Source organism: Capra hircus, chromosome 2 (genome assembly GCF_001704415.2).
Source record: "Capra hircus breed San Clemente chromosome 2, ASM170441v1, whole genome shotgun sequence".
NCBI classification, from domain to species: domain Eukaryota; kingdom Metazoa; phylum Chordata; class Mammalia; order Artiodactyla; family Bovidae; genus Capra; species Capra hircus.
This window is the reverse complement of record NC_030809.1, coordinates 62,912,789-62,935,950: the sequence shown is the minus strand read 5'-3', so window position 1 is coordinate 62,935,950 and position 23,162 is coordinate 62,912,789. Positions and strand designations below refer to the sequence as shown.

General features: G+C 43.9%; 1 protein-coding gene across 1 annotated transcript in view; it reads right to left on the bottom strand.

The window, feature by feature from the left end:
- The window catches only part of CLASP1 (cytoplasmic linker associated protein 1), a 276,810-nt gene that overhangs the window by 115,789 nt on the left and 137,859 nt on the right, over positions 1-23,162 (bottom strand). Inside the window, 1 exon segment of the mRNA XM_018061634.1 lies at positions 2,498-2,650. Coding sequence (XP_017917123.1) covers positions 2,498-2,650 — 153 coding nt within the window.

The following is a 23,162-nucleotide window of genomic DNA, read 5'->3' as shown; positions in this document are numbered from 1 at the left end:
GTTTCACCTCAACTTCATATTAGTCTCAAAATATTTTCATTTCAAGGAAAAAAATTTTCATCTCCTTAAAATCACAATAATTTGTCAATTTTTCATTTATATGCCACTTGCAAATTGACCCCACAATTGCTTTCAGAAGAAAGCTTTTTCTTTCTGTTAACATGTCACTTCACACATGACAATCACGTGATATTTTACCAGATGTTTTTTCTTCATATTAAAGGTTTCTGAATGGCCATCTACAGTCATCCCTGCAACCGTCATTAATGATTTATATTGATTAGTCTTGTGCTTTTCCAGAGCTTCCCACCTGACAACTTAGTTGGCATCTGGGGTCCTGATGGACCACCTAGACAGAAAAGGCTTTAAAGACAGCTGATGCTCGTGGTACATACGTGTCATCACGCTTGAGGAGTATTTCTCTGCATTCCCAAGTCAATTACAGACAGAAAATAGTAACACACAGTGAGTGGGGCTCTGTGTGCTTTAGGTTAGGCCTGGATCCCACCAAGCCGACAAGCACTGAGCGCCTTTCTGTGTGAAGCGGAGAGCCACATGTCAAAGGGTGCTTGGGGCCATACAAAGGCCTGGGCCCATGGAGTCTGATGAGAAGTCAACAGGGAAATCACAACTATGGTGTTAAACAAAACGGAAAAAGATGGGATCAGGCCTGAGGGAAAGACAGGGTTGGTATCGCCGTACAATCTATACAGGTGGGATCTACGGAAGGGGAACAGGTGAGGAACGGGAACAAAAAGACATGGTCTGATCACACAGAAATTTTCTAAGCTTAGTTTGTAGAACAGATGCTTCTCAAAGACAGATCAAGAAAACAGATTAGAAAGACTGTTCAGCCATTTTAAAAAAAAGTACTGATGCAAGCTCCAGCAGAGATGAACTCCAAAAACATTACGCCAAGTGAAAGGAGCCAGACACAAGAGACAACATATTGGATGGCTCCGTTTCTCTGAAATTCCTAGAACAGCTGAAAGCATAGAGAAAGAACACAGACTGGAGGGATCGCCAGAGCTGGGGAAGGAAGGAATGGGGAGAATTTTAACGGGGTCTTTTTTTGAAAGACCTTTAATGGGGTCTAGTTTCAAAACTGTGTTGAAACTAGATAGAGGTGGTGGTTGCCCAACACCATGAATATAATAAATGCTAATGAATTATTACCTTTAAAATGGCTGATTTCATGTTGTATGAATTTAAGCTCTTTAACAACAACAACAAAAAAAGTATATATTTTTAAATGAACCAAAAAATAAAAGATGACCAAGAGGCATGGGATGGCAAGGGGTGGCATGGGGGGGGTGCTCAAGAGGAAAGGAATATAGTTATAATTATGACTGATTCACATTTTTGTATGGCAGAAGTCAATACAACATTATAAAGCAATTATCATCCAGTTAATAATAAATTATTATTATTCTCCAGTTAAAATAATTATAAATTATCCACCAGTTAAAATAAATTTGAAAAAAAAAACAACAAGCATTTCAAAAAAAACATAAAAGATTAGGAAGAACTAAGAACAGCAGCTCCCTCAACACAGAGATGGTAGGGCAGAGGCTGCGGGGGCACCAAGCTGACAAGCTGGGACACCAACATCCAACGCCTGTTCAGACAGCAAGAAAGACCAGCCCAAGGAGGCAGCATTCTGATGCTGGTCCTCACTCTAGCTTCAACTGATTAGTTCATCCAGCCAAGCTCAAAAGCCCAATGCTAACAGAAAGCATGGTTCAAAAGTAAAAAGTAAGTAATTTTCACTACACTATAAATCAACTATACTTCAATGAAAAAAAATTTTAAAGTAGGTTAATTTGCGTATAAACTTAAACGTGATAGCAAAATGAAAGTTATATATAATAAGGGCCCAAAACAGTCTAAATTAGGGGATGGAAGAGGAGGATAAAGAGATTTATCCTTATAAATTTATTTTCAAAGCCTCAGGGAGCTAGCTAATCTTGACCATTCACTAATTCGGTATCTTACAAGGTCTCACAAGGAACAATCTTACTTGCAAGAACAAAATACTTTTTGTGTGTGTTTTTTAAAAGTATAAATTTATTTATTTTAATTTGAGGCTAATTACTTTACAATATTGTATTGGTTTTGCCATACATCATCATGAATCCGCCACAGACAATCTAACTTCTACATAATCTCAGGCCTGAGACACAGAAATTGGCTGATACCATGCAAGTATCATCAGGCACGGCAGGAGCCCAACGCCATTAGGATACCATGAGCTCTGCTCTGTGGTGGATTCACACACCCAAAGATTCTGCCTCACAAACATGCAATACAGCAGTTCAGACGTACATTCTACCAGCTTATCAGCACCCACAGATGAGAACCAATTTACTTGAGGAAGAGAAAGTGGACTCACACTGCCCACAGAATTACTGCGCCTCTAAAGGACACAGAAAGTGAGCAGCGTGCGCATCTGCTTTAACCGCAGACACCGCAGCACTGTGCTTGGGCTTGGTCCTACCTGAAGACTTGGATCCAAGAGAGGAGGAGCCGAGCCTACGGGTGGTCCCCATTCCAACGTTTCTCCGTGAGCCTGCTGGAGCTTTGGACGACGTAGAGCTGGCGGAAGAAGGTCTATTACCATCCACAGAATCTTCATCATCAAAGTTTTTATCTGAAGAGTAAGCAAAGAAATTTTTTCTTTTTTTAAATTTTTAAGTACTTTTTCAGCAACTAGTTTTAATTAGAGATTAATGGTTTGCCTTTTCTTCTAGAATCTGAGATGCCCACCCAGGGTCTAGAAAAGGCTTAGGTGAGTCAAGAATGCAGCTACGAACACCCTGTTTCCTTTCACATATCAGGAATGCTTTCCACTCCAATTTCAGAAAATAGAAAAATCATAAAGAAGAAAGCAACCTCCCATGAAAGTATCATGTAGGAACAGTTACTTTAACAACCTGGTATATTTCTGGCCATTCTTTTTAATAGTTAATGTAAGACTATATTCCATTTTAGAAAATTGCTTATTTCAAATGTACATTTTACCACATGATGAAATATTCTTCATAAATGCCATTTTAATGGTTCCATGGTACTCTGTAATTGGAAAATGCTATAAATAAAAAACATTTTCATTGCTAAGACAGTTAGGGATATTCTAATATCTTATGCTTAGAAATAATACTGCAACAGACACCTTTCTACCTGCATTTTTGTTTGAACATCTAATAACTTTAAGAAAAATAATTCCTAGAAGCAATATTACTGAGTCAGAATATAAAAGCTTTTGATATATATTACCCAAATTATCTTCAGAAAGTTCATAAAAGTACACACTTTTCCTGAAAATTCAGAGTTTCCTGCCACATTCTTACCAACACTGAAAATACTACCATTTAAAAATTTCAAACAAAATTTGATAGGCTTGTCCTGCTGCAAAACCACCTCTTCTTCAATGTTGCATTTTAGCGAAATTAGCATTTTTTTCATAAATTCATTAACTTCTAAATTTTCTAGATAGCAGTAGTGGTGGTTTAGTCTCTAAGTCATGTCTGACTTCTACAACACCATGGACTGTAGCCCACCAGGCTCCTCTGTCCATGGGATTGTCCAGGCAAGAATACTGGACTGGGTTGCCATTTCCTTCTCCAAGGGATCTTCCCAACCCAGGAATCAAACCTGGGTCTCCTGCATTCCAGGCAGATTCTTTACTGACTGAGCTATAAGGGAATTCCTTAGACAGCAGTAGATCCCATCAATATTCCTCAAGTTGCATTAAAAAAAATATATATATATATATATAAAGAAACCATCTTTGAGCATACTGATGAACAGCATTTTGATGACAAAAAATTAAAGCTTATCACAGTGCACTATACAGAACACCAAGGGCTTATGTAGCATGTGTGGGTCAGTCAGGAGGATAAATAAAGAACTTCGGAGTTACTAAAAACAAACAAAAAAAGAAAATTAACATCCATAGCTGGCGATATTCATGATTTCTGAAAAACGGCTTAGTTCTTTACCAGTAAGTCTAAAGTAAGTAACTGTTGACCAGAAACAGATAGAAATAATCTGTTTTTCTTGATCTAGTTGCTTCTCAGCTAAACTATCCACAGCCAAGTCTTGTGTCTACCCAAGACCCTAATGTTAAGTGAAAGTGAATGTTCCTTACAGCTCACCAACAATCCACTTCAAATCATAGGGCTCCTTTTATTCAACAGTAAGGGAGAAACCGGGCTTCTCAGGTGGCTCAGTGGTAAAGAATCCACCTGCCAAGCAGGAGACGTGAGTTCAATCCCTGGATTGAGAAGATCCCCTAGAGAAGGAAATGGCAACCTACTCCAATATTCTTGCTTGGGAAATCCCATGGACAGAGGAGCCTGGTGGACTACAGCCCCTGGGGTCTAAATGAGTTGGATTCAACTTAGCGACTAACCAAAAAAACAACAACAGAGGAGGAATCACATCCTCACAAATGCAGAATCCTGCGCAGATTAGCTTCCCTCCACATGCCTTTACACTTCCGATCACCTGGCAAGCTGTGCTGTTTCACAGATGGCTCCTCCAATCCATGCATCAATGTCTTAATGATTCAGATATTCAGTGGTCTGTTAGCACAGACTTCCCATATGGACTCAAAAGTGATTATTAAACTCCAGAGCACACTAGTAAGGTCCCTCCAAGAGTAAAAAATTTAAAAAAAAAAGTGAAGTCGCTCAGTCATGTCCAACTCTGCGATCCCATAGGTTGTAACCTACTAGGCTCCTCCGTCCATGGGATTTTCTAGGCAAGAGGACTGGAGTGTGTTGCCATTTCCTTCTCCAGGGGATCTTCCCAACCCAGGGACTGAACCCGGGTCTCCCACACTGCAGACAGATGCTTTACCGTCTGAGCCACCAGGGAAGCCTGGATCCAAGAGTAAAACCTGGTCTTAAAATACAGGAGGCCACCCACTGAGCACTGACAGCAGAAGCAGCCTGTCTGTCCTTGGGGAGCCCCAAGAGCACATGGGCCACCAGCATTACTCAGCCGCTGTGGATCTGTGGTCATCACTCCTCGGAGATCAGTGACAGCCCCAGACTGTGGGGAAGGTAAATAATGAGGGACATGACCACAACTATGCTTCACTCAGAAACACATATAATTTGCCTTTAGTTCTCTTTCTAACACAGGTAGGCATGCTGTGTGGAACTGCGTGCAGTTACTGAGAATTATTTTCATGGGTCAATTTCACTGAATCCCTGGGGCTTCCACCTGCAACAATGATGGGTTAGCAAAGACCTAACCTCTTTCTAGAAGCCACACAGAATATATAAAACAAGTACTTTCAGAAGACAACAGGCAGTACAGAACTGTGATGTCTCAGAGAAGGGAAACAAACAGGTGAGCACTTCAATCACTCTAACTTCCTGCCTGGAGAAAATTTCCAGGCCACCCCTTACGGGGAAGAGGAACCCAAAATGAAGCTGGCAGTCTTGTGAAGTGGAGAAAATGAAGATCAGACTTCAGGGTGGCTGAGGTGGCTGGAAGTTGCAGGGTGGAGTGCTGAAAAAGAGGAAGCCCCACAGAAAGAGAGAGCTCTAGAAATGTCCTAAGTTCTGGGCCACATGTATGTGAGTGAAGTTCCCTAAGGGAGGGCACAAAATGACCAGGAAACTGTAATTTGAACAACTCGCAAAGTTTACACTAAGGGGAAGATTTTCGAGCACCAGAGTTGGGGTGTTTTCAGCGACTCACCGAATGCATTCAGTAGAGACCCCACAGAGAGCAGGCCTTAGAAGGGGGGCTGAACTAATACACCAAATTGTCCTCTCAGAGCTTAAAAACAGGCCTTAAGAATATTAGATTTGCAAGTGACTTAACTGCCTTGCCAAACATTCTTTAAATAAATACAACCAACCATGGATCCTCAATAATGTAGCAGTCACAATACATAACATCTAATCAAAATTCCCTAAACAGTTGAGAAGCAGAGAAATGTGGCCCATAATCAGGAGGGAAAACCATCAGAAAACGGTGACCCACTAAGAAATGACAGAGACAATGGAACTCTCAGATACGCACAAGAAACCTGCTATATCCACGTTCAAGAATTAAAGGGACTCATGGGTGTAATGAAAGAAAAGGAAGCTAGTTCAAAGAACCAAATGGAACTTCTAGAAATTAAGAATATACAGTAGCTGAAATGAAAATATAATTGAAATGGGATTCAAAGCAGGTTAGACACTGCAAAAGAAGGGGGAAAATGAGAGAATTTACACACACACAGCAATAAAAAAATTAATCAAAATTAAACACAGATATCAAAAGGGAGGGTGGAGAAATAAGAGGAATAGTCTCAGAGACCTGTAGGATGATACTTGTCACCAAACTCAAGCAACTGTGTGTCACACACAGTGAGGCCAAATACCAAAACGTCGGAGTGTGGAGCATAGAAGTGTTAACAGTGGCCTCCCCAGACCAAACTCGAAGCATGGTGGGCCCTTCCTTCCTCCCTCCCTGGTGCAGGGACCACTCCATCGCCACACCTCTCTGTGCCTAGCCCACCAGACCAGCCTGTGTCCGCCACCAAGCAGGCAGGCAGGAGCGCTCTGCTCTGGGGACACCAGCTTCTGGCCACCTCATCGGTCATGAGCTGACCAGTGAAGCCAGTGGCAGGCTGAGCCCACGGCACCCACCACCTCAGTCAGCGATCCCAGTAATGGTCATGTCACCCACCTCTGCTTGACCACCAAAGTCAAGGTCTTCACACTAGCTCCACCAAGTACCAGAGGATGACGTTGCTAGAGCAACCTAGTACTTCTTCAGACCCGGCATCGCTCAGCAGTCGCACCTTTCTTCTCAGGATGAAACAGCAGCGAGGCAGGCACGAGCTTTAGCTGCCCTGCTCAGCCACTAGCAGGCGCCATAGTGGGCCCCTCCCCCAAGCAAGGGACCCTCAGTGAGCCAACTGTCAGCTGGCCTGCTCAGCCACTGATCAGCACCACAGTGGGCTCCTCCCCACCACTCCTGTATACAAAAGGAGCCCTAATCTGGACGGAAGGAAGATGGTTTTCAAGATGCTCAAGTCTGCCATCTTCTCAGTCTGCTAGCTTCCCGATTAAAGTCATTATTCCTTGTTCCAACAACTTATCTCCCAATTTACTGGCCTGTCAGGTGGTGAGCAGAATGAGCTTGGGCTCTGTAACAAAACGTTTATTGCGGGGCCCTACAAGTGAACTCTGGGAGTTGGTGATGGACAGGGAGGCCTGGCATGCTGTGATTCATGGGGTCGCAAAGAGTCGGACACGACTGAGTGACTGAACTGAACTAATCAAGGAGATGGGTGGCTCGTGCCTTAAAAACCTCAGACTCCCTAAAAGCTTTCAGCAAAATCCTTTCCCAGGGAAGGTAAGGCAGGGGCGTGGTGAATTGTTTGCTAACTTCTTGGTTTCAGATCTTTTTTCTTGAAGTCAGGTCAAGGTCAGGTAATGATGGTCCTGTAAACCTCCACCAAACGAATGTTATTCTCTGTTCTGACAAGAAAGGGTGAGGACCCAAGGCTCACCTTCTGAGGTCCAGGTCCTGCTAAGAGGAGGCAGAACTTAGGGTCCTCGGACCCCACCCAACTGGCCCTCAGGCTCTTCAGGCTGCCCAGACAGCAGGGTACACGTCCTACAGACTGCATCCTATAGAGATGGCCCTGCCATTAGGTCATAGAGTTGCGGATGGGGAGAGGTTCACAGCCTCAAGGCCTGGGCCCAGCCAGTGGGCAGCCATGGCCAGGGCTCTGGAGCCCTGCAGGACATAGCCCCCAGCCTGTTCCCTGGGCCCCTCCAACCCAACCACTGAGATGAGGCTGAGTGAGTGAGAGGGCCTGGGGAAAAGGCCAGGATCCACCTCTTACCTCACTCTCTGCCTGAAGACCACCATCCCTCCGATCATTGGTTGAATGGGCCACTTAAGGTCATTCATGGACAGTTGCTTGCTGGGGAGAGAGGCGCACTGTGGCACCCACCAATGGCTGAGCAGGCGTACTGTGGCACCGACCAATGGCTGAGCAGGTGCACTGTGGCACCGACCAATGGCTGAGCAGGTGCACTGTGGCACCGACCAATGGCTGAGCAGGTGCACTGTTGCACCCACCAATGGCTGAGCAGGCGCACTGTGGCACCGACCAATGGCTGAGCAGGTGCACTGTGGCACCGACCAATGGCTGAGCAGGCGCACTGTGGCACCGACCAGTGGCTGAGCAGGACTCCACTAATGGTTCAGCAGTAACCAGTGCCTGGTGATAGGGTGCGCAGCACGTGCCAAGGGACACCTGTGAAGGACTGAGCATGGCTGCACTCTATTACCATATCCAGCAGTCTGACACAGTGAAACCACACCGTCAGCAGAAGCCAGAGGGAAAAATACACATTCTATACAGAGGGACAAAACGACAACAGGCTTCATCAGAAGCCCCGTATGGCAGAAGACAACAGAATGGCATCTTTAAAATGGCAAAAGAAAGGTATTAACCTAACTACATCCAGCAAAAATACTTTTTAAGAATAGAGATGGAACGAAAGCAGAACTCATCTCCAGCAGACTCGTTCCAGGAAATGCTGACGCCCTCCAGGCAAAAGGAAAATGGTATGAAATGGAAACTTGGAATTACACTAAGAAATGAAGGGCACCAGTGAGAGCAAATGTGCAGGTAATGTAAGGCTTTCTTCTTATACTTGAATTACTGCAAAAGATAACTGTTTAAAGCAAAGATTAAAACACTCAACATTTGGTTTCTATCCTCCTCATATTCTCATGTTACAGGCAGAATATCCCGTGGCCAGAGAAAGCATCCTTGTTGGCATGTGGGCATGGGGTGGGGGTGGGGCATGAGGACGTATGTTGTTGCTGGAGGGGGAGCCACACAGAAAATGGGGCAAGTATGAAGGGAATGGAAGCAGTTCAGAGTCTGTCCTCAAACAGCTTGTAGTTTTAACAGCTCATCACAAATTGTTCACACTCATTGCAGACGTTACGTTGCACACGCTACACAAGGCGGCAGCTGCTTCATCACCAGTACCCACGTGGAAATGGCTCCCAAGGAAGGGAAGGGGAACAGGCAGCCAGTGGAGGGATTTTAGAAACTGAGCTCCATTAGTTCCAACTTAGCCTCTTTTCTTCTCCTATGAAAACAAATCTGATGGACTGACTTACCTAAATTTCTAACCAGGTCAGAAGTAAATAAATACAAAAATAGAAGGGATGTCAGAACGCAGGAGTTAAGCACAGTGATGGGAATGAGAAGTGATGGTTGAAAGCCCAACAGATACACAGACAGGATAAAAAGCAAACACACATAAAGAAAAATCCTTGAACCCGCAATGCCTAGACCACCAGTGCCCGCACAGGGGTTAAGTCGCACGTCACAAGGCCACAAGCTAACAGCACGATACCAAGCGCTCATCACCATGACACTGTGATAGCAAGATTACCTGGCTGTTCGTGTGACCCATGCACCAACAAACAATGTGATTCACGTTTTCTATCTGAGTCAGAAATTCAGGGGAACAAGGAAAAGGGAATATTCATTTATGAGATTAACAGTTTGACACACTCTTTAACTTTAGAGATGCTTCCCCCAAAAAGATGTTTGGAGGACAAAAGTCAATTGAACCTATTATTTGAAAACTAGTACACCATCTAAAAATAAGTATGCCCTATGGTTCCCAGCTTCTGGGACACCCAGAAATTAAAATCAAGTTCAGAAGGGGGTTAGGCCCTACAAAAAGCATCCATCCAGTTTCAGTTAACTGGGGTTAAATTTCTCTGATGTAGAAGATGCCGTTCCTGACCTGGACAAATAAGCTGTGTTGGCTGCTGTGCTGTGCAGAGGGCATCCACTATGGATCCAGCCCAGGATGAGGGACCTCATGGTCTAAAATATTTCAGTATCCTTCAACTAAATCAATCCATACTGAACTCTACAAGGCACTTAAATTTCCATTTTCTTTAGGCTTTTCAGCTAAGCAGACATTTGTTAGAATAGAGGCTCTTTTTCTAGGGCTTCAACTAAGGCAAACACATGTGTGAGAATGAGTATTTTTAGCCTTGCGAGCTTGTGCTGTTACATCAATTTAAAGTTTTTCACACATCAAGACAACATCTGTTACATAGAAAATGTTCTCAGAGAAGGATCAGTTCTCTCTGAACCCAAAGAAATAATTAATTCTATCTCCAGACACCACTGCAAGGCTGTCATTCTGAGGGTCACTTCTCTCAAGAGACAGCTTAGGATAAGCTCTCAGATAAGCTCGGATAAGCTTATTGGCACCTTCAGTTCCTCTAATGCTTTAAAAATCACCCAAGTTCCACTCCCCCTTTTACAGAATTGGGACAAGACATTTAAAAATTACACATGAAATTGCTACAGTGTGACAGTGTACTTTTCATCCAACTCTCAATCACTCCTGGTAACCCAATTAGCAGGCACAGGGAAATGAAAATAGCAGTAGAATAGCGTGCCCAAAAGAACTGTAGATACAAAAGAGATTTTAAAACACAGGAGAGACGGGATCTTTTGAAAAAATTAAAAGTACAGAGTAGTACAGTCATTTGTGGACTCAGCAGCAAAGTAAAACTGAGTAAGTTTGTGAACTTGCACTGAAGTCCTGAACAGTGGTCCAGATGCTGGACAGACGCTGGCGATTAGCCATGAGCATAGGCAGGCAGAAGCAGCCTCTTCACCAGCTTCCCAACTCAGATCTGAACCCCTAGGGAAGACCCAGCAGAGCCCCAGCAGCCTCAGGACTGAACTGCAATCAGGCTGGACTGGGACGATATAAAGCAACAAGCCACACACAGACTCTTTTGATGAGACCATTACACACCACCGTGACTACAGTTTCAGGCACCGAAGAGGCAGAAAACATACCAGTCTAAAGACTGACTTCGAGTTAGGTGTATAGAACTTGGAATTACAAGTTTTGACTCATACTGTCCACTTAGAAATGTACACACGACCTGTGAGGACAAACAAAATGTCACAGAAACTAAAAGATGTTCTCCATTATCCACCTGCCAGGGAAGCCGGAACCGAAACCACCAAGCTGTTCCTCTTCTTCACTCCTGAGGCAGACTCTGACCCACAGAAAGCCAATGGGGAGAAAACGCCTCATTTCTCCACAAAGACAACCAACTCTGTCTCCCTACATGAGGGTCACCCTGTGGAAGCTGATGTTAACAGGCTCTCAGTTTCACCCACTCCCTGTTACTGAAACTCTCCTCCAAGGGAATGAGAAATATGGCAGCCTAGTAACTGGAGTATAATTAGTACTCCCAAGAGGGGGCTGCACGGAGCCACGATAACAAGCTCAAAGGCAGGCTGCTTTTTGTAAATCCCCAAGTTTCTTGTCTTGATCGGTCACAGCTCTAAGCCACTGCTGATGGCCCCATATGCCAAGCACATCCTGTGAAACTGTGAATGCAGCGTTCTCTGTGATCCTGCCCGACTCTGTCCTGCCCTGGGCTGCACAGCCATGCATGTGCCTTTACTCCGCCTCACCCTGGAATGATCTGTGTGCAGATTTGTTCTGTCTCTGTCCCTGGGGCAGAGACCAGCTGGTACTTCTCTGGTATTCCTAATACCCACAACGGAGCCTGGGCCAACAGACAGTAGGGCTATCAAGTATTTAACTCTGGCAGTCCACAGGAAAGAAGTCAAAACTTCTGAATGAATGCAAACCATCCTTCATGTATCTTTTTCAGCTTTCATGACTTACTAAAAATACATAAGGCTTCATTAGATAATAAGGTCAAACAAAGTTATTAAAATGTCTGAGGAAGACAGTAAGGTAAATACAACCCCCAAAAGTCAAAGTGTTAGTCGCTCAGTTGTGCCTGACTCTTTGCGACCCCCATGGACTGCAGCCCACCAGGCTCCTCTCTCCATGGGATTTTTCAGGCAAGGATACTGTAGTAGTTTGCCATTTCCTTCTCCAGGGGATCTTCTTGACCCAGGGATCGAACTCGGGTCTCTTGCACTGCAGGTAGGTTCTTTATCTACTGAGCTACCAGGGAAGCCCCCTAAATACAACCCTAAATGTTTTTTAACCTTCCTGATTTCCCACCAGTCAGAAATATCTTTACTTTTTTTTTTTCTGATAAAGCATAAGCCTATTTAAAAATTAAAGTAAAAGTACAACCCCCAAAATAAGACTATACACAATGATACATGAGATATATACATGCATTTTTAGACTTCATTTTAAAGACTATTATTACACTGCTCACATCTATAATATTTGATCAATCACTTATAGATAGCTCGATTATTTCAAATCTTTCACCCTCAAAACACCACTGCAGTCACGTGCTTAAAGTGGCAACAGTGCACGCATACTTATGTCTATACATACCCGTGTGCCAGGCCCTGTGTCTGGGGCCCTCATTGAATCCTCCTGACACCCCAAGAGAGAAGCATCATCATGACTTCACATTAAAGATGGAAAATCTTAACACATCCAGACAGAAGTGCCTAAAGTCACACAACTAATAAATAAGAGGGATGAAGGAAGACTTCAGGTCGATGTCTGTCTGACTCAAGATCCTAGGATCAGAGTCGTGATGATAAACGACCACAAAAAACAGCAGCTCACATAAACTGGCCACTGTGTGATGAACACCTCTGCTCAGACCTTTCTGCACATCATTTTATTTAATTCTTGTAGCAGATGCTTGCTTACCTAAGAAAATTACTTAAGATAATTTCCTAAACACAGAGCCATCAGTATCTCTTATGACTATAGACACAGAAATTCTCAACAAAATATTAGCAAACCAAAGCTAGCAACATATAAAACACTATCACTATGGCCAAGCAGGATTTAGCCCAAGAATGCAATATTGGTTTAATATATAAAACTTAATTTATTAATACATCATATTAACAGACTAAAAGACAAAAACGCATATTCAACAGAGGTACTAAAAAATATTTCCAATACTGGGGAGGAAAAAGACCTTTCATGCTAAAAATACCACAAACAGGGACTGGAAGGGAACTCCCTTGACCTGATGAAGACCAGCTACAAAATACAAAAAGCACACTATTAAGTCTTATTTAACAGGAACAGACTATATGCTTTCCCCTAAGATCAGGAACAAGACAAGAAGCCTGCTCTCACCACTTCTATTCAACAGTATACTCAAGGTTCTAGCCAGGACAATTAGTATAGAAAAAAAATCTGGATTAGATAAGAAGAAATAAAATTATCTCGCTTCACAGATGACATAATCTGCATATATAAAGTTCTAAGGAATTCACTAAAAAACTAGTAGGACAAATAAATTATTTCAGAGAGACTGCAGGATTAAAACCACAGAAAAAGTCATTGTATTTTTATACATCAGCAGTGAACAATCCAAAAATGAAATTAAGAAAGTAATTCAATTAACAATAGCATCAAGAAAAATAAAATACTTAGTAATTTTAACAAAAAAGAATGTTTGCATGTCTGCTGAAAACTATGTAATGTTATTGAGAGAAATTAAAGACCTACTAAATGGAAAGACATTTCATGTTCATGGGCCAGAAGACTAGGACACAGAACTAATTCAAATTATCCAGTGAAAAGAAATGTACGAACATTTTTTGAGAAACAGAAGAAGGCCTTAAACCACCTTCCCTACAGATGGTTCCAAAATGAAAGGATCTACCTGCCCCCTTGTCAAAAAGCCCTGGGATGGTCTCAACAACTATTTTCTCAGGGTCACGGAAGAAATGCATCATTTAAAAAGTAAAGAAAAAAAGCTAAATTAGGTATCTGCTTCCCCCAAGAGGCATCAACTTTTAAATTCTTCCTAAACTCTCTGTGGCCTCCCTGTGACTTGGAAGTTTAAGTTCAGGGCACAGGGTCACCTGAGAGGTGATCTGGTCTCAGTATTCCCTTTGTTGTTTCTGAAATAAAACTGGATGGGTGCCTGGGAGCGAGTCTCCTCTCTCTGAGGGGGTGGGGTGTGGGGAGGGGTGTTACTGAATAGAACACTTCCTCAGAACACTAAGAGTACAACACATGCACCTTCCTTCCCTCATCTCTTCAGCATCTATTTACCAAGCACACCTCTGTGCCAGGTACTCTGCAGGGAACTGGGAGGAAGGTAGAAAAGCGTGGCTTTTATCCTGGAGTTCACGGTCCAGCGTGGGAAACAGACACACACAGCTCACAGCAGCCATGACTCAGTGTGATGCTTTGCTCAAGGCAAGCACAGGATGTGCCAAGTGAATACAGAAAAGGGGCACAGAGAACAGAGACAAGTAAACTCAGAAAGGATCCACTGTGCCCTCCCACCCACACTCCGACATGACTCACTCCATTGCTTGGGTCTGACAGCGGAGGACTTAACATGAACTGTGACTGTGGAATGCTCTAAATGGGCATACAGCCTACACAGTGCAGGCAAGTGGTAGACAGCCCCACTGAGAGAGCACATAGGCAGAGAGAATACATTCCAAAGACTCCTTGTGGACAAATGTAGGAGGGGCAAGGAACTTTTGACAGGGACAGTGAACAAACCAGCCAGGGGCCAAGGCACATAAATGTGTCCAGGAGCCCCACAGTTCTGGGAATGTCCCCATCCTGGGCACCAGGGAACAAAGGACTGAAGGCAAAGTCTCGAAGTCATGTCCAGAAGTTTGAGTTATTCAAGTTGGCATCTCTTGACCTGTTTGGATGCCCAACTTAAACTAACCATGTTACTACAAACCCTTCCCCAAAGAAAAGAACCCACAGCAACATAGCAATAGCAGGTATAGAAGATCAGTCTTGAAGAAGAGTCTCTCTCTACACACCTCAAAGAGATTATAAATTTCTCCTTGGAACCAATCAAAATGGAGGGCACCAAGAGATGGCTACTTAATCATCCTGCGTATCAAAGGGCTCTCGGGGAAGCAGTAGGGAAGACCAGGATGGACCAGCCTTTCTGCCAGAAGAGCTGGCCACGGAGCTCAGGGAAGACTTAAACTGTCTCTGTATTAACACAGACTGGTGAGCCCCACGAACTCTGGCCAGATGGAAGACCTGGCTTTACATTCTATCAGGGCTCTGGATACATCCAGTAAGAGAAATGCAGGAGGAGCCAGCCCAGGGGGCAGCTCTCCTCTCATGCTCCCATAGCCCACGAGGGTCCCAAAGCGGGGACCTGGGACCACCCTACTGCTCTTCCACCAGCCACCCAACCCCAGGCCAATCAGCCGGAGGAGGAAAAGGGACACAGGAGGCTTAACTCACTGGTCACCTAAGCCATGCTCTCTCTTCTAGATGCCACAGGTGCTCTGGGGTAGAAGACAATCCTCATACAACTTGGAATCCATCCTGCTTCGGCCCCTACACACAGACTGGTAGAAAGTTAAAGTCAATTCACTACTGACTCATATTCATCAGGCATGAATTTTTAACTCCTTTCAAGGCTTTTCTTCTAGGAAACAGATTATCAAAAGGATTATCAAAAGATTACCCTAAATCCTATGAAACACAGATCAGTCAAGCTCAAGATAGTTCGAAAAGAGATTCCAAGAAAGAATTAACCACCATAGCAAACAAAAATCCACCGTGTTTTTTAAAGAATTTGGCGCTCTTTCCTAGAAAATATCTCTGAGTAAATGTTCAAGAGTTTGAGTCTGTTACATTTTCTGCAACTATTATTATGTCTTCTTTCTCTAGTACAATTTTCATTCAAATCTGAATTCCTATCCTACCATCTGAAAAGTTAAAAGTCACATTATAGTTAGTTGATGGTTTTCTACAGTTTTTGTAAGAATACGGCCTTTGAATAACTGTAACACACACAGACTTAAAACCAATTTATTGCTGCTAGGTCAGGAAGCAACAGTTAGAACTGGACATGGAACAACAGACTGGTTCCAAACAGGAAAAGGAGTACGTCAAGGCTGTATATTGTCACCCTGCTTATTTAACTTTTATGCAGAGAGTACATCATGAGAAATGCTTGGCTGGAAGAAACACAAGCTGGAATCAAGACTGCCTGGAGAAAAATCAATAACCTCAGATATGCAGATGACACTACCCTTATGGCAGAAAGTGAACAGGAGCTAAAAAGCCTCTTGATGAAAGTGAAAGAGGAGAGTGAAAGAGTTGGCTTAAAGCTCAACATTCAGAAAACGAAGATCATGGCATCTGGTCCCATCACTTCATGGGAAATAGATGGGGAAACAGTGGAAAGAGTGTCAGACTTTATTTTGGGGGGCTCCAAAATCACTGCAGATGGTGACTGCAGTCATGAAACTGAAAGACGCTTACTCCTTGGAAGAAAAGTTATGACCAACCTAGATAGCATATTCAAAAGCAGAGACATTACTTTGCCAACAAAGGTCCGTCTAGTCAAGGCTATGGTTTTTCCAGTAGTCATGTATGGATGTGAGAGTTGGACTGTGAAGAAAGCTGAGTGCCGAAGAATTGATACTTTTGAACTGTGTGTTGGAGAAGACTCTTGAGAGTCCCTTGGACTGCAAGCAGATCCAACCAGTCCATTCTGAAGGAGATCAGCCCTGGGATTTCTTTGGAAGGAGTGATGCTAAAGCTGAAACTCCAGTACTTTGGACACCTCATGCGAAGAGTTGACTCATTGGAAAAGACTCTGATGCTGGGAGGGATTGGGGGCAGGAGGAGAAGGGGACGACAGAGGATGAGATGGCTGGATGGCATCACTGACTCGATGGACGTGAATCTGAGTGAACTCTGGGAGTTGGTGATGGACAGGGAGGCCTGGCGTGCTGCAATTCATGGGGTCGCAAACAGTCAGACGTGACTAAACTGAACTGAACTGAAGGCCCTAGTATATTTTATTGAACTTATTCTCATAGCTACTTGGGAATTCACAATGCTGTAAATTATTTACATAATTACAAAGCGGTCAAAATGCTGCTGTGACTGCCTATCCTAGCCCTACTCAAACCTAATTCACACTTCTGTACAAAGAAATCCAAGTAAACCAAAGATACCAAACAAAAACTTTAGGATTAAAAAAAAGGATCTTTTGATTGTTTTCTTTTCCAATTTCATTTTTATAAAAATCAAATGCATACACTTACTCAGCCCTTGAACCTGGCTATAAGAAGAGCTCATGAAGCCCATTCCAACTATTTACTATTTTTTCTGTCTTGCTCAATCAATTCTCTCAACTCCAAAGATTAGTGAGTAGATCCGTTTTCAATGTCTGGGCATCTGTGCCAGAGGTGGCTGTGTGCAGAGGTGGTACACTCATGCATGCCACTGGGTGACAGCGGAGTCTAGACCCAGCCTCTGTGCACGTCCACCAGGAGGATGGGCCAGGGAGAGCCTTCCGACTTCATAGTCAACGATTTCCTCCTGGCATGTCTAACACAGCTAGTGTGCGGCCACACTGAGAAAACCGAACAGTAACTGGAGTTCAATCTTCCCCACGTGACTCTAGCTTTGGGAGGCAGCACGCAGAAAGGTAAAATGCACAGATTTCAGAGAGTTCTTCTCCAGACTTCAAAACCTGGCACCATTTCTTAGTTTGGACAAGTTACTAAACTTCTCTGTGCCTGTCTTTCATCTGTAGAATAACTATCACTCACACACCCGTGATCTGTGCATTCAGAAGATGTTCACGTGTCCCTGAACCGGACGCTGACAGTTCAGAAGCGCTTCCACTCTCAGAGCTGACAGCCACGGTGAGGCTTCAGAGGCCCAGGGAAGGGACCCTGAGAAGTCTCTGCAAGGTTGCATCTGGAAACTGAGCAGATGTTAATTAAGCTGGGTGACAAGGAGCATGGACTCCAGTGGGATCCACATGTGTGAAGCCCCTGGGCCGAGATAACCCAAGCGGCAGTCAGAACTGATCCCAAGATAGCGCAAGCACACAGACTGCTGTAATTACTAATTATAACGACACTGATTGTCTACATGGTAATAAGTTATAGTAGGGCATTTAACTCGGTAGTTACTTCTCACAAATCCACCAGCAATGCTGGAGACTGCGGTTCGATGCCTGGGTCGGGAAGATCCCTTGGAGAAGGGAATGGCAACCTACTCTAGTATTCTTTCCTGGAGAATCCCATGGACAGAGGAGCCTGGCAGGCTACAGTCCATGGGGCACATGGAGTTGGACACAACTGAGCAACTTTCACTTCACTTCTCACAAAAGTACTCAAAAGCTAACTACAGTGAAGACATTTATTTTCAGTGAACATATGTGGACATGTTTACTATTTCATAGGAAAAGGGGGACGTTCTAAGCACCATGAATTGCTGTGAACAAAGTCTGCATACTGAAAACTGAACTTCCAGGAAGTGGCAACTAATCTTTCAACACCTCGGATAATCTCTGAATGTCATAGTGACAAAAATCGCAATGGATTGTTTCACTGATTCAACATTCTTTTCTCCTTTTGACTATACAACTTATGTTACCTTTGAACTTGCCCTAAAGGGGTACTGTGCTTAATTAATGTCAGAACCCAAACCCCACAAATATCAGACCTACATCTTGCATTCATCTGGAAATGTCATTTTAATTATCACTGTACCAACCCTGACCCAATTCTTCTCGACAACCACTACACAGGAGCAAAAGCAAGTCAGCTGGAAAAATCTAGAGCCAAATTTGGAAGAGGTTCCCAACCAGAACATCGTCTCATATTAAAGTGACTGCACCCAGAGCTGTCTGCCTCTCATGCAATAATCCTTCAAATCCTCCATCCCTGATTTAATGACTGCATTCTCAAGAACCCAAGAGAAGCAAATTATCACATTTCAACATAAAAAGACAGAAAAATAAGATGACAGCTGAAAAGAAACACCTACATTCTAATAAATTATAATCCTCCAATACCAGCCCCATCTCTACTCCAAGATACAAACCCACTTGGAATTCACACACAAATAGAATTCTAAGTTCTAGTGTCTAAAATTACAATCATTTCTCCACCCTCAAAACTGCTCACTCCCCAAGTGCCCTGCTTCGGCCGGTCCCAGCACCACTCAGTCAGGCAGCCATCTCCCCCCACATCATCCCGAAACGTGGCCAGAGAGCTCCCCCCGGCTCTCCCCTTCACCACCACTCTCACCACGCTGAGGCTGTCCTCATCCAGGTCTGCCTCACCTCTCACCTGGATGTCTGCTATTAAAATAGTGTCCAAACCAGTCTCTTTGCCTCCAATCTTTTTTCAAAAAATAACGAAGTGAAGTGAAGTGAAGTCCCTCAGTCGTGTCTGACTCTTTGCGACCCCATGGGCTGTAGACTACCAGGCTCCTCTGTCCATGGGATTTTCCAGGCAATAGTCCTGGAGTGGATTGCCATTTCCTTCTCCAGGGGATCTTCCCAACCCAGAGATCGAACCTGGGTCTCCCGCATTGTAGACAGACGCTTTCCAAATGGTTAATGTTCTGTGTATAATGCTCAAATGCGCAGAACGTTAACCATTGAGAGCACCTCATCTCGCCACCTAGACAGCTCTGTGGTGCAGTGGTAAAGAGTCTGCCTGCCAAAGCAGGGAATGTGGGCTCAACCCCTCAGTTAGGAAGAGACTCTGGAGGAGGAAATGGTAACCCACTCCAGTATTTCTGCCTGGAAAATTCCATGGACAGAGGAGCCTGGAGCCTGGTGGACTACAGTCCCTGGGGTGCAAAGAGTCGGAATCGACTGAGCACACACTCAGAGTCAAAGAAGAGGTGAGATTCTGACAATACAATGAATTCCACCACCTAGACAAACTCTGCAACCTCTTTCAAAAGAACAAAATCAACAAATGTATAAACATGGTTAAATAATTGAAATATTAGAAGAAAACAAAGTGAGATTAAAAAGCTTCTCTACCCAACTCCCTTACTACTTTCCAGCATTTTGTTTTGTTTTATTTTGTTTTGGCCATGGAGGCTTATGGAATCCCAGTTCCCCCAAACCCAGGGCCCCTGCAGTGGAAGTACAGAGTCCCAGCCACTGGAGCATTAGGGAATTCCTGCTTTGGGGTTTTAATGAAGCTTCTGTTTTGGAATAGGATTCAAGTTACAGAAAAGTTGTGAAGAGAGTACAGAGGGTCCCCTATCCCCCACACCCTGTCTCCCTGTTGTTAACATAAACAATAGCCTGGGGCATTGATAATAATTAACAAACCAATATTGATATGTCATTATTAACTCAAAGTCCATGAGCAGGTTTTCTCAGAGTTCCCTACTTTCCTCACCATCCTTTCTCTGTCCCAGGACCCTATCTAGGACACCACATGACATTTAATCACCACCACACTCCTCTGGGTTGTGACATTTCTCAGACTTCCCTGTTCTAGACGACCTTGACAGTTCAAGGAATGCGGGTTGGGTAGTTTATAGAAAGTCCTTCAATTTGGGTTGCCTGAGCTTATGGGTTGAGAAAGAAGATGCTCAGAGGTAAAATGCCATTCTCCTCACATCTTGTCCAGAGTACACGTGGTTGACAAGTCCGCTGATGCTGGCCTCAGTCGCCTGGCTGAGGTTTCTCCTCTGGAAGGGCGCTGTTCCCCTTCCCACACCGTCCCCTGTGGAAGGCAAAACCATGCACAGCACACACAAAGCCGGGAGTCACGCTCCCCTCCTCTGGGAGGCTGGCCACAGAAATGATTTACGTTCATTCTGCATGGAGACTTGCTTATAGACTTATTTTGACTCTTTTCCTTGTTTATACACTTACTCAGTCATTGGTATGCATCATTGCAGCCCCATCAACACCTGTGCTCTGGGTTATAACCCAGCACCACTTCATGGCTCAGACTGCTCTTGCTCTGTCTGTGGCGCTCCTCAGCTGCCGCCTGTGACCGCTGACAAACCATCACTTCTGTTTTGTGGGCGCACGTTCTTGCTGTCTGGCTCTACAGGACACCCAGGCTGACTGCATACACTCCCTGTTCCAGCCCCGTGTGATGTGATTGTGTGATTAGTCGCACAGTCATGTCTGACTCTAGGATCTGCAAACCCCACGGAGCCTGGTGGTGGTAAAAACCAAGACAGGGGCACAGAATGGCAGCTTCTTTTTAAGATACCTTATTCTACATCTGCTTCTGTATCTTGTTTCTCTGGAGGGAACTTTCACATCTAAACAAAAACATCAGCCACATCATTTCAAAACCTAAATCCAACTTTCCCCTCCCATTACAGTGTGTCCCCATAACAGGTTTGTGTGCACTCAGTCACTAAGGCATGTCCAACTCTTTGCAATGCCATGGATTGCAGCCCACCAGGATACTCTGTCCACGAGATTTTCCAGGCAAGAACACTGGAGTGGGTTGCCATTTCCTCCTCCAGGGGATCCTCCTAACCCAGGAATTGAACCTGAATCTCCTGCATCTCCTACATTAGCAGCCAGACGCTCCGCCACGGCACCTCAGTAACACACAAGACAGTGTTTACGGGCCACGCCAGCTGGTTACGTGCATCACCTCATTCACTCCTTGTAGTGGCACAGGAATCACTAACCTCCCCAACCTGGGACACAAGGAAACCAGGGCTCACAGACCAGCCACCTGCCCAGGCCCCCCTACACAGACACACACACTCAGACAAAGGGATTCTGAAGTCCACACACCTACTCACACTGTCCACTTATGATTCAGTCACCTAGACCCCAAACCTACTTACAGGACAGGTAACAGTTTTTGGATAATTTAACCAATCTGCACCAAACTGAGAACTTTAAGGAAAAACTTGCAAATTTCTCAGAGGTAAATTTACTTCACTTAAAAGGCCAGCATTTATTCTAAATTACATCATTTTAATTTTCTTTTTTTGTAACTGGTGTTAGTGTCCCTTGTTTTCTGAAATAAGAGAGGCAAAGGCGCTGTTTGGCTATTGTTATGTTACATGTGGTAATATTAAAGTTGGTCACCCTGCCTCAGCCTCTGCCCAGTGTTTTAAAGTTGAAATCTGAGACATGAACAGCCTGCAACAAAAGACTCAACTTGTTAGCATGGCCTAGAAGGCCCTTGCCATTTCCCCCTGCACTTCCCCTCCAAGAATACCACACTGCTTTCAAAAACAAACTCACCATGTTCGTAGGATGATTTCCAATCATAGAACACCCCACTCACCTCCTACCCATCCATCACTGAGCGAACAACTGATTAGGGATGGCATATTTTCAAAGTGTCTAAAACATTATCTGTCTAAACAGGCTAAGGCCTATTTTAATAATATCTCTTTGAATGCTTACAGTTTTTAATTATTCCCTAAGGCATCTATATTAAAAAATGGCACAATTTCAGAATCAAAAAAATAAACTAAAGTCAGGATTTTATCACAACAGCTGGGTGACAGTTGCTGGCAGGAAGGTAGGCCTAAGATGGCCAAGTCCAGGGCCGCCAGCCCATCTAGAGAACTCAAACCTCCTGTTCCCCCACCTACTCCTCATGGGGCTGCTGGGGAAATCTGAAAATAAAAACAAAAGACATTTGGAAAAACGCTTTGAAAATACTAAAATACACACCACCATAGCAGAAAATGGTTGGCATTATATTTTTCAGACTGCTGTGGGCTCCTTATTGAACATGGGCTGACAGAGGAAGATTCGAACATGCCCGGCTACAATAAACAGCATTTAACTGTTGTTTCCTATTGCATCTGCAGCTCCCTAGGGTAAAAGGTGCCAGTGCTTTTAAAGCCTGCATTTCAGATAACAGTGACTACAGAGGCAGGTCATTTGAAAGGAATTATCAAATGAGAGAATAGTCCTTATTTTAAACTCAGAGCCATAAGGTTTTCTCCATAGTCTTGAACATAACATCATCAACTAGATAATAACATTTCCCTGTTGTTTAAAAAAAATCTAAAATACAACATAAAACAAATGCTACTTCTAAGTAACACACTTCCAAATCCTCAAATGACAGGTTCTGAAAGAGGTCACTTCAGAACATGAATTATTTAGCTCTCCTGCCCGGGTATTGATTTCCTATAGCAACTTAACCCGATTACAGAATACTGCAATAAGGAGGGAAATAAAAATGAGCACTAGCAGCATATGCTTTCAATTCTCAATTTTAAAATATAATTAACAAGCGTAACCCAGCACTCCAGTATGACTATTATCAGCAAACTCAACCAAACCAAGTTTCAGAAGACAGACACACACCTTCAACGTCCAGAGCAAAAGAACACAGCACACATGAGCTGCAGGCACGCCAACTTCCCCACAGGGAGACGGATGAA